Here is a 12595-nt window from a genome sequence, read left to right on the forward strand (position 1 = left end):
TATATGTCATCTTAATGTTCTCATACATATCCAATTGTCCACCCATGGTTGCTTCTTTATTCCAATAATATAGTAATTCTAAATTATTCCATTAATTATTATACAACCCACTAAAAATTAAGGCATAAAAATGGATGCAAATCATACTATAAAAACATCTAATAAGAAATCATCAGAATAATCAGAAGTATATATAAATTAAAAGCTAAACAATTGGAAACAACAGTTTAATTTCATAAGGGATTTGTGGTCTCACCTTGATCATCATAACTTGGAAACATCAACCATTCATCAGGAGATGAGTTTTGGTCACTTTCATCTCCATCTCCAAGTTTTGAACTATCCTGGTGACCAAACCCCACCCTGGAATTTTCCATTGCATTATTAATTTTCTCTAAATGTGGGTATTTTGAATGTTCAACAATCTTGCCATCTAAAGTTTTCAGAAACCCTAACCACCAAGAATAAGAAGAAGCCTGGTTTTCTCCCCACTCGAATTCCAGGCTTTCCATGGCAGCCGGTGGCGCTGCAGAAATCGTAGGTGCAGTAGTTGACCATACGGGTTCCGGGAGAGGCATTGACTCCGTCAATGAATAATAACAACATTGTGAAGAACTTGCAACTTTTGGTATTGATGCTGCTGCAACTATACCTGTTGATTTTGTGGTCGATGTTTGTTTCATTGAAGATCTATGGAGCTGCAAGGCTTGAACAATCTCTCTTCTAGCTTCAGCCATGTTGATTATACAATCCTGAGGAACCCTTCTAGTATGAGACCTTCTTCTCATCGGCTTTCTTATAGAATTATTCTTCTGTGAACCAAAATTCTCCATGGCTTAATTAACAAGCTAGAGGTAGACAAATGGGCAAGTTAAGATCGAGATTTGAGAAATGATATGATGCGTAACAGTACTGGAAGTAAGTGGCAAAGTTGAAAGAGATGAGTCGTCAGAGAGATTAACATGTAAGGTGACACGTGGTAGGATGAATGGACACATCAAATGTTAATATATGAGAAATGTCATTGTCAATTATATAAAGTCCACGCCCGCCCACCGCTGCGGCTTTAAAGGCTGATGATGCTGATGCTGATGCTGATGCTGCGGCAGCCACCAGTAGGCATTAGCGCCACTCTGCAGTAGGCAAAAACTGAAGGAAGGTTCTGTTGATGATGGATTATTTTTTTCGAAGTACGATGGGATTGGGCTTGGGCATGGCATCTCAAAGACTGTCAAGATTAGGCATTTAAGTCTTACAACTATGTGTATTAAACAATTACAACCAAACATAAATGAGGAAATGATGTTTTTATATTTAAATTCATAGTCTCATTAATGCTTTAATACTTTAAAAAGCAGTGTAAGTTAGACAGCGAAAAAAGTGGATTCGGGTATAATTCACTCTTAAAAACTTGTTTATAAGTGAGGGAGTCCAACCACATATATATATACTATAACAGTTCATCAATTCGACGATAAAATCATAAGATACAAATTTAACTTCAATGCCCTTCTTCATACTTAGCGTACGAGGTTAAATCCAAATTCATCATCGTCCCAAACATATCATGATAAAGTGGATTTGATTGAAATTTACTCTCAAAAGTAAATTCAAGTGAGAGATCCCAATCACATATTTACGTCATAATAGTCCACTAAGACGGCGATGAAAGACAGATTCAACTTCTATTGAGAGTTTGACTCATTAGTGACGAGACAAAATGAGAGACAGGAAATCATATTGTTTCATCATTTCTGGAACCATCTTTGACCATGTAAGGATGGGAGAAGGAAATTACAATGTTGGACCTTGTCCACGCTTAGCCTTAGTGGAATCTCGGGCTCTTGCCTCCCGGTATCGGACTTGGACCGGACCCAAACTTCTAACTGTTTGGATCTCAACCCAGTATGATAAGTCTTTTTTTTTTTTTTTTTTTTAACAGCCTTTTCTATTTAAACCTTTTATTATGATTAAATTAAATTAAAAATAAAATAATGGCTCTGATTATTGGAATGAATCAAAGGACACTAGTTATCTATCTGACAAGATTCCATTCACTCACGCTACTGAAGCAAGAAAAAGAACAGTACAGATAAACCTTCGCTTCTTTAATTAGTCTCCAGGTGCATATTTATAATATGGCTCTTTGAAGATTCTTTTTTTCCATCAAATCTCTGAGCAAATGATATGGGAATGTGGCATTAGCCTCTAATTTAATTGATTTAACATTGATTCAGGAAAGTATATTCTCCATCTCCTATAGAAAGGTTCCTCACCATGCATGCGCTGCAATTTCTGACTACTTTGTGGATCCAATCCAAGCCTGCCTAGCCATCAGTTAATCATCATTGTTCTTAAATTTGATTAATTGTAGTTAAGTTTTAAAACCATCAATTATAAAGTGGTTACCAGATGAAAGAAAAACAGATAAACGAACCACTACTGGGCCTGATGATAAAAAAACAAAATGAGATTTTATAAGCTCTTGAGTTCGAATCCCTCAAACATTAATAGAGGTAACCATTGATGTTTTTATTAGACCGATTAGTTTGAGGGTCTCAAAGGAGTAATTGAGATACGTGTAAACTGGCTTAGATATTCCTAACGATTAAAAAAAACAAATAGATAAACTAATGAAGTGTTCCTATTGATATTTCGGCTAATAATAAAGCAACCAACCATGTATGACTTTGTAGTTTCAATATTTTATAAATCCAGGGAAGGTTTTTGGCAGCTTACCAAAGTTGAATAATTTTACACTTCTATTGAGCTGTTTACGAGTCATTCACAGACAAAACTTTTCAAAATCTCTCATTTGTGTGATGCATGCCAGCTCGGAGAGAAAGAGAGGAAGATATTAGGTTAGAAGATTTTAGGTTAAAACTTTAAAATATTATGGCGAATACTTAGTTTCTCATGCTTCACGTGGACTCCCACAAATCCATAGTCCCATAGGTCTTCGAAAGTGAACTGTATTTAAGAAGAAAAAAGAATGAGGATCATATTTAACACTAGAAAGTGTTGATTAATTTAAGTTGCATGGTTAGCTTTTAATGGAAAAAGGAATTACGATTAAGTGAAAAATAAATATAAGTATAACCCACATATGAATAGCCCAACAGTAAAGGTGAACCGGGGACTACAAATGGTTTCAAACCGCAGCTCCTAGTTTCCTCGTTGAATGTAAAGGTAACACTTTTATCCATGATTCATCTAGAGTGTTACAACGGTAGGTTGCTGGAGGTTAACTTTTTATTAAGAAATAGTTGAAATACGTATAAACTGTCCAAACACCTCCGTTAACAAAAATAAATAAATAAAAGAAAAGAAAAGAAAAATTCCTACGTTAGGTTTAGACTCCACTGGGTCAATCCACCCATATTGAAGGAATAGGTACTCAAAATCGGTGTGTTTGTTTTAGTATTTTTGATATTTTTAGAGTTGGGTGGGAATAACAATGTAGAATTTAAAAATTAACAAAAGACCCCCTAGATTTGTTAATTTACAAACACCCATGTAATGAAAATATTAAAAATTACAAAAACACCCCCACCCACCCATTAAATATCAGCAGCCGGCCACCACCACCGAAGGGTGGCCGAAGTTGTCGTATCGGCCCACGACCAGTTGGATCTGGCCGGTCGTGCATTGAGATGGCCTCTTTCAGCCAAATTCATCATAGATTTGGCCAAAAAATACCAGATCTGGCATGTTTGGTCGTCAACGATGGCCATATCTTGGTCGTCGTTGACGACCAGCTACAGCCAAAGAGACGACCAGATCTTTGGCCTTAGATTTGGCTGGAAAATGATAGATCGGCTCATTACCAGTAAGATCCAGCCGATAATGCACTATTATCCCATATTCCGGCCATCTTCCGGCGATGGTAACTGGAATCTGGCAAATATAGGTAGATGGGGGTATTTTTATTAATTTCTAAACCTTTTTTTGGAGGTTTTTGGTTAAATTAATAAATTTAGGGGGACTAAAAGTAATTGAATAAAAATATAATAGTATTTTCTTAATAATTAAATAAATAGTTATTTTGAGGATAGGATAGAAAATAGTAAACCAAACACTTGAATATCTTTACATATTTTTGGAATCAATCAATAAAAATGTGTCAAGGAACTGAGAATCACATCAAACTTTATGTGAATATGTTAATAATAATATAGATAATAAATAATACAACTTGTACATTGCCAGCGTATTCTTAATTCCTTATATTAATGAAAAAAAGGCTGTCACATGGCTAATGCAGCTGCAAATTGTACAGTACTTCTCAAGGCTTTAATTGTTTTTGTTGTTTTTCTCCAACTTTCCTGGCTGCCCTTGCACGAATTTTTCTCACATGGCTTCCTTTAATTCAAGAACCCATTATAGATTTATGGGGTCAACTCTTCAGCTTTCTGTTTGTTGGAAAAGAAAATAGAAAAATAGTTTAATGATGAGTGCTCCAATATTAAGCCTGGAGATCAAGAATATCACAAGAGAATTGATACAAGTACACCATTCGTTTAATTAATTAAAGTTCTCCTTTTTCTTTGGAATAAAATCCATAATAATTTTAATTAAATTAGCACAAGCGATCATCTATAGATACTTAAATTAGTGGGTGGCTACAGCTTACTGTTTAAGCAACGGCCCTTAATCCATCTCAAGGATTCCTATTCAAATCTTTATTTTTTATTTTTTTTGGTATTTCAGAATATTCAGACCAATTTATGCGTACCTCAACGAATCATTCAAGGACCTGAAAACCTTTTAAATAATAAACAATCTCCAAACTACTAGATACATATTCGTATTAAAATCTTTGAAAACTATATATAAATGATGAGATAACTGTCAACTAATTAAGCTTAAAATAATTAATTAATTAAGTATGAAAAGCCTTTGCCATTAGGCAGTCAAAGAGGTGATCTGGTTGTCCAATCCAATGTGTCTCTTTCATTGACATTAAAATGGCATCTTCAAGGTTTAGTTTAATCCTCATTTAGAGCCTTGGAAAGGGAATTTAACTGAACTACAATTAATAAGAAATTTTTATTACAAACCAACACAATTTCTTGATGTGGTGACTCCACCATCTACAACAAGATTATGGCCGCTTACATATTTTGATTCATCGCTCGCCAAATAAAGAGCAGCCTCTGCAATATCTTTACCTCTTAGAGTTGAACCTTTTAAATTTCCAAGTCCATTCACAAAATCTTCGATTTTATTCACTTCTTGTTTACTAGGAATTCCGAAATTCATGCAATCATCTTCTTCTTCATCATCAACTGTCCTCCAAGCATTAACGAGCATAGAAGTCGCAACACCAAATGGGGAAATACAGTTAACCCGAATCCCATATCGTCCAAGCTCGCACGCCGTGTTCTTTGTGAGCCCAACAATGGCGTGTTTTGAAGCTGTATAAGCATGTGGACCGAGCCCTCCCATGACTCCAGCTACACTTGCAGTCGAAATTATGCATCCGCCTCCTCTGGGAATCATGACTCGAGCCGCGTGTTTAATTCCAAGAGCGGTTCCTTTGACATTCACACGCATGACTCGATCGAATTCATCTGGGTCGAAATTGATAATGCTCTTGTTCTTGTACTGGTTTCCAAGCACCCCGGCATTGTTGAAAAGAATATCAAGGCGTCCGTAACGAGAGATTGTTGAGTTTATTAAATTCTCCATGTCGTCTTCTGAGCTAACATCACAGTGAACAAAGCTAGCTGAAGGAGATAATGTATCAGCAAGTAAATTTCCAAGTTTGTCTTCAACATCGGCAATGACTACTTTGGCTCCATGTCTCGAGAATAGTCTCACTGTTGCTTCTCCGATGCCTCTAGCACCGCCTGTGATAATTGCAACTTTGCCCTCCAACCTGGAAAATAGCAACAAAAGTTCATCAATCTCAACGCTCAAGATAGAAAAGGCCAATGTATCATTAATTTTATAATGTACTATTACAGCCCCTTTCCATTAAAGAAAACTATTGCACATTGGAATATGCTCATTTGATGATGGAGTTTCCGATGAAATCTTCTACTTATATTTGTTTTTAAAACGAAAAAACTAGAGAAATTGAGAAATGTTAAGGAAGAGATACCTTTTATGAGAGATTGGAGGACTGTCTTCCCAACCCATAACATGAATGGCCTGAAGGGTTGGCTCGGGCATCACTTGAGCAGGCATGGTTTAAGTTTAGCAACAAAAAGAGGTAGAGAAAGAGAGAGAGAAGCTAAGAAAGATTGGTTTAGATCAAGAGAATATAGAGAAGGGTATTTATAGGCAGAGAGTCACAAAGGTTTATGTTAATGGTAGTGGGTTTGGTTACGTGAGTGAGCTGTTCTCTATCAAAGGGTAACTTCCTAAGAAATGTCCATTACATCAAGCCTCTCGCTTGTCCCTCAAGTTCATGTTTCCATCTTCCCCATCTCCATCTACCAAAACGCCCATTAATTAAATGGTTTTCATCAACCTACTTGTTTGACCAAAACTATCCCCTCCATAGTTTCAACTTTCAAGCTAGCAGCTACTGCTGGGCGATGTAATTAATTGCATCATGATAGTCAAATCTTGGATTAAATTAAACTATAATAACTTCATTATTTATAATTAATGTGATATGCACTATATTTATTAAAGATCAAGCTAGGTCAATATTGAATATTCACAACAATCATTAGATGATCGAGCGGTCAACTAGAATTCTTAGATATATTATTCAAAATATCTTGAATTTGATCCACCTCGACGCTTAATAGGGATGGCTATTGAAGGTTTACTCTATCGTTAACTTCAGAACTCCAAAAAATTAATTGAAATGCTTGTAAACTGGTCCAGATACCCTCAATTACCAATACATATTCACTGCCGATTCCTTTTATATGGTACAAGTATTACAGAACATCTAAGTGGCCTCCATTAAGATCCTTTTGAAATTATATACTCTAGCCATAACCACTGAAACTATAACCTGCTAAGCAGAAATGCCAAGGTATATTATTCGCCGGCCAGACATATGACACTGGTGTGAACATCCAGGACACTTATAAAAAATTTGCTGATCTCTTAGTAAATGAATATATATTTTGTGCCCACCTTTGAGTTCACACAAAGAAAAATTACAAGCTTTTAAGTAGAGAGTTTCACAAAAGGAAGCTTTAAATTGGAGCCAGCTAGAGGCAGATTTTGGTGTATCCAAAATTATATGACATCGAAGCTAGATATTAAGATATATTTCTGGAACAAACAACGAGGATCTAGCCTTCTATAGCCTGTGTTTTTCCAACTAGATTGTGTACAACTATAATATTGTATGCTGTTACTTCTGCCAAAAGCTAGAGATTTGCCCAGACTGGAGCTGGATCTCTGAGGGTTTGACGAAGGATTTGGGTACTTGTTTTTCACCTAATTCAACTGTTTCTGCCTCAAATCCAAGATAGATAATCTCTGGATTTGTTTAATATCCCAGAAAACTATACCACATGGCCTTGCATGATCCTTTTTCAGTTAAATGTATAAATTAATTACACATACTTGCAATTTATAAAATGGGAAAAAATGTACAAAATTATTGTAGGAACTGAAATAAAATAATCAAATACACAAACACAAATAATTTACAAATTCCTCTCTTCCAAGTTTCCTGTAACACGATCACTTTTCTCTGTTTGAGTTCTTCACGTATCTTCTGTAATCTCTAATAGTGTCAATGAAATCCCAAGTCAAAATTCACCTAAAACTTTAATCAATTCTCAACACAAAAGGCCTTTGTCTATCAAAATCAGAGTGACAGAATATAGAGCAAAAAACAGTGTATCTATGGATGTATATTCAAGCCCCAGTTCCAAATTAAAATATAAAGAGTATTAACTGTTTGTAACTGTTATAATCTTCAATGCTTTTATTCCTCTTGAAATTGAGTACTGTATACTTAGTTTTTCCCAGGAAGTAAGGATATAAATAGAGACAATATTAACTATCTCTAAGTAGTTTGGCGATTCACTTAGAGCTTTTGGATGTATTATTCAAAAAGTGTTGAGTTCGGATCCTCATTATTATTAATAAGGGATAGTTATTGAAGACTTATCTGATCTTTAACTTCAGGATCCAAGAGACTAGTTGAGATACAAGTAAATTGATCTGAATATTCCTGGATACCAAAAAAAAATAATAATATATACCGACAATATTTGTGCATAGTGACGGGCAAACTAATCGCTTTGAACACGCAACAAAAAATAGGACCAAATCAGGACAAATATTAGAATATAGCTTTTATTCAATGTATTTTTGTATCTAATTGTAAAGAACAAATTAAAGATGGAGTCAGTTGTAGCAGCAGACTCAACCCAACGGAGACTCTTCATTTTCTTCTAGTTAATTGTTTCTACCCAAACCTTCATACTACAAGAATCTGGGAATTGGGAAATGTATTTGACCAAAACAGTACTGGTTATATATTTCTACTTACTTTAATGTGATCTCCATCGAATTTAAAGCTGATTTCGATGTATAGCTAATCATCGAAAGCAGCAGCCTCAAGTTCTTGACCAAAATCTCCTACCTATCTCGTTCAAATTACTTCTAACTTTCCAAGGGAAAAATCAATTCAAAAGTAGAAAAGTCAGGTCAATTTTTACTTGTCAACTGCATTTTTTTTCTTTCTTCATTTCCACTCAATCATTTTTCCTCGTCTTTTGCATATTTAATAGCCATTGATTTATACAAACGATACAATGTCCCATATCCCAGAATATCTTATTGTCTGTCGAAGCCAGACTGGCTACCACGAAAGAGTCACCTATTTCTTGCATATCTTTCGTCGAACCCCACAGCCAGGTCAACAAACTCAAGTCCAAAAGGTCAAGGATTTGATCTGATCAGCTGTCGTACATTGAAATCAGAGTCTTGGGTGGTGATGATCCGGTCGTTGATTAATATTAAGATAATGCAGATTATATTATCTACTAGCGAGTTATGATCGACGAAGACAATTTGATTATATATAATTGAACCCTCTGTGTTTTCTTATTGCATGTTGGAATAATGAATAAGCAACTTGAAGAGTTGTTCATGTAAGGGACCATGCATAAATGGAAAATTCCCAATCTCTTTATCATGCTTTGAAGATAATTGGTCTTAATCATGCAATTGTTTATCTTAATTTAAGCACTGCCCCAGATATAATAATATTTCCAGAAAACGAGAAAGGAGGAAATTAAATTTGTAACTAATCTTGATGGGGTTTGTCTTATTAATTTTTTTAAATATTTTTCTTCAGTGAAACCACTGTTTAGTGACCAAATGGGGCTTTATTAAGCTATAATTATGGATCCATTACTCTTTTTTTTTTTTTTTTTTTTTTGGGATGATTGAGGTGTTTGCGTCCAGTTTACACGCATCTCAATTAATCCTCTGAAACTTTAGAACTACCAGTTAAGTAAGAGTTTCAATAATTACTTTATTAGTAACCAATGAGAGACTCAAACTCAAGATCTCTTAAGTAATTTATCCATAAGTCCTTATCGACCATCCGTGGTTATGGGCCCATTACTCCACTAGAAGCTATACCAAAAATCCTCTAAATGATAAGAATACTTTTTACTTATCAATAAGTAAATTAAACTGTTTGTTTTCTTTACCTTTTTGCTTATTTTGGGTTGATGTTGGATTATCTCTCTGATGGTAAGCAAAAAGTAGAGTGAAATAATTGAACACTTTTTTTGTAGAGATTTGTTTTTTTTTGTGGTCCAAGTTTGTCACCCTAGAAATGTCTGTTTGTTAGAAATTGTATTTGCCTCACATGTTAAATTCCTGGAGTTTTATCGAGTGTATTGTTAGTGAACTTTCTTCCCTTAAGCTAGCCTTTTGTGGAGAGTTTAACACAACTCTGTTTATCATGATCTAGACCACTAGGTTTTGACACCTTATTGTCCTTGATTCGCTAGCTGTTTTTCTTTACCTAAACGGGCTCACACCGCAATCTTAACAAAAACGCATCCTCTCCAACGCTTTACATGATAGCTTCTCGTTTTTTTGTCAATGATTTTAAATTCTTGAATTCATCAGAAACGGAGCTACCACCTAGAATTGTGAGGAGAGTTGGTGAGATGGGTTGTAAATTAAATTTCATTTTTTTTTATTAATTAATTATATATAGATATTTGGTGGGCACATGTAAATTGATGCAGCAGTGCACTAATACTTAAAGCAGAAAGCCTTAAGTGTATGGTGGGCAAATAAAACAACTGCCTCTCTTACTTTTTTGTAATTGGAGCATAATCAAGTGCGTGAATCTGATCATAGATATAATTAATGAAAATATCTTTTTTTTAAAAATTAACAATTTAACATTTTGTAATCAAACTTTTTTTCATTTTTTTAGATTATCGAACTGATTTGGGATATTCAATTGAATTTCTCTGCTTTTTTTTTTAGTGGAATCTCTTTTTCTTAACATTCGAGTATGAAACCTGTTGAATTGGCCATCATGGCCCCAAATTTCCTGGTCTGAAGCTCGATTAAGCTTTAGGGCTTTGAGATGGATCAAGGCCCATACTTTAATACATGCTCAACAGCATCGATGGAGCCACGGAGAGATGGTTTCTATGCAAATCCTTGGACCCATTTTGTATTTTTTTTTTTGGGTAATCGGGAGTGTCCGACCAGCTTGTGCACACTTCACTAGTCTTTTAGGATCCTAAGTTACAACTAGGTAATTCCAGTCTCCATCCTATAACAATGAACGGAATTGATTTATGACCTTGTAATAATACATTCAAGATCTCTATCTCATCCGACCAGTCATTGCAAATAGTGCTATATTAAAGTCTTCACTGATGAAACGTTGCTAGTTTCAGGCAAAAAAAAAACAAAAAGGAATTATATGCTAAAATTATGGCCATAATTGGTCTTCATTCTGTTTGCTTATGGAGCTTTTATGGTCTTAAAGATAAGGATGGTAATCCTATTAGCGTCCAAGATTAGTCCAATTTGATATATTAAATGACATCTTATAAACAATTAATGAAGCCACCTACTTGTGCGGTACATTTTGAAATCACCGCAAAGGTTTTATCGGAGTTGGAATATGAGCCTGGTCTGCCCTAAACTTGGCAATTTCCCATCAGGGGCAGGCCTTGACCCAGTCAGAGTGAATAAGTTTTGGGCTACAATTTCTTAGAATTAAATTACAATACTAAATGCAATCCCTGGTTCAGTTTTATAAATTGCAGTGAATGACAATTTCCCACCCAAGGTTTTCTGTAATTACATTTACCACTCATAAACTTTGAGAAAAACAATTTCCCACCCATCGCCAACCTCCGTCAATAGAATCTGGTACTTGACAGGGGTAAAGCTATGAAAAAGACTATAACGCCCTTTATGATTTGACTTTATATTTTTTAATGAGGTTGAATAACATTTTCCCACCCAAACTTTATTAATGTATTTTTCACCTATAGTTTGGTTTATATTAATTTTAGGGTTAATAAATTAAAAAAATAAAGTTAGTTATTAAAATAAAAAAATTATGAAAAATTTGAAAAAAAAAAAAAAAGTTGGTCAAATCGCAACTAGCGATTTCGACTAATCCACACCCAGTTGGGTGCGATTCCTAATTTCCTATTAATTCACCCTAGCTGGATGCGATTCCGGCTAAACCTCACCTAACTAGGTGTGATTCCAATCTGTTTTAAAAACTAAACCGGTCGGTCAGACCAAGACCCAGCAGCTTCTCCTGTCCGGTTCAGGTCTTAGGGGAGATTTTTGTAATATTTTAAAATTATAAGGGTTAATTTGGAATTTTATAGGGGTATTTTGGAGATATGTCAAAAGTTTATGAATTAATTGGTATTTTTGAAATAAATAAAAAATTTAGGGACTAATTTTAACTTTTTTAGGGGAATTTTTGTAATATATTAAAATTTAAAGGATTAATTGGTAATTGTTTAAAAATAAAATTGTCACTGACATCATCGGTCCAACCGGTTGACCCGTGACCCGTTGGACTGATGGCAGTAAAACGGGTTGCCAATCCGGGTTTTAAAATAATGATTCCAACTAAACACACATCTTTTTTGAAAGTAAGGTTGAATTTTGTATTTTCAAAATTTAAAAATATATACTATGCAATATGAAAACAGTTTTCTAAACCAAAAATGATAATTAGATGAAACACAATAGAGCCAGTTAAATTTTTTTATTAATTATTTAAAACATGTTCCATATTACAATCCTTTTAGGCTTTTAGCCTTTTACAGATAATCCTAATCAAGCTCTTACGTAATTCTAACATAATCAAATGAAAATTCTCGTATACATAAATAAGTTATAATGGACCGTCAAATGAGAATTAATTACTTTAGCTTTAGGCTTTATATAAAGTTTCATTTATTGTATTGTAATATATATCCTCGGAAATTTCTTTACGATAAAAAGTTGTCATGTAGATAGGTCCTACCCATCTGCCATATAAATATAATTAGGAGATTGTACCATTGTAATTATAAATAAACTCCCTAACCACTTCCACTTACAAACACACACATCCCCCCCTTTACTTAGCTTTAAAAAAAAGTATATACTT

The 12595-nt window shown here is 34.5% G+C and overlaps 1 protein-coding gene across 2 annotated transcripts; it reads right to left on the reverse strand.

Annotated features, from left to right (window-relative positions):
• Window positions 1-4226: 4226 nt before the first annotated feature.
• Window positions 4227-6269, reverse strand: LOC116125002 (short-chain dehydrogenase reductase 2a-like). Of its 2 annotated transcripts, XM_031410739.1 has the most exons (3): window positions 6107-6269; window positions 5119-5881; window positions 4227-4412 (listed from the first exon to the last, which is right to left on the reverse strand). In XM_031410739.1, exons 1-3 carry the CDS (start codon window positions 6190-6192, stop codon window positions 4389-4391), a joined length of 873 nt encoding a protein of 290 aa, XP_031266599.1. In that variant the 5' UTR covers window positions 6193-6269; the 3' UTR covers window positions 4227-4388. The 2 variants fall into 2 exon arrangements, with proteins under 2 accessions (XP_031266599.1, XP_031266598.1); XM_031410738.1 differs by lacking the exon at window positions 4227-4412 and having other exon boundaries at window positions 5026-5881.
• Window positions 6270-12595: the final 6326 nt, after the last annotated feature.

This window comes from Pistacia vera, unplaced genomic scaffold (assembly GCF_008641045.1).
Source record: "Pistacia vera cultivar Batoury unplaced genomic scaffold, PisVer_v2 Contig1587, whole genome shotgun sequence".
Classification (NCBI taxonomy): domain Eukaryota; kingdom Viridiplantae; phylum Streptophyta; class Magnoliopsida; order Sapindales; family Anacardiaceae; genus Pistacia; species Pistacia vera.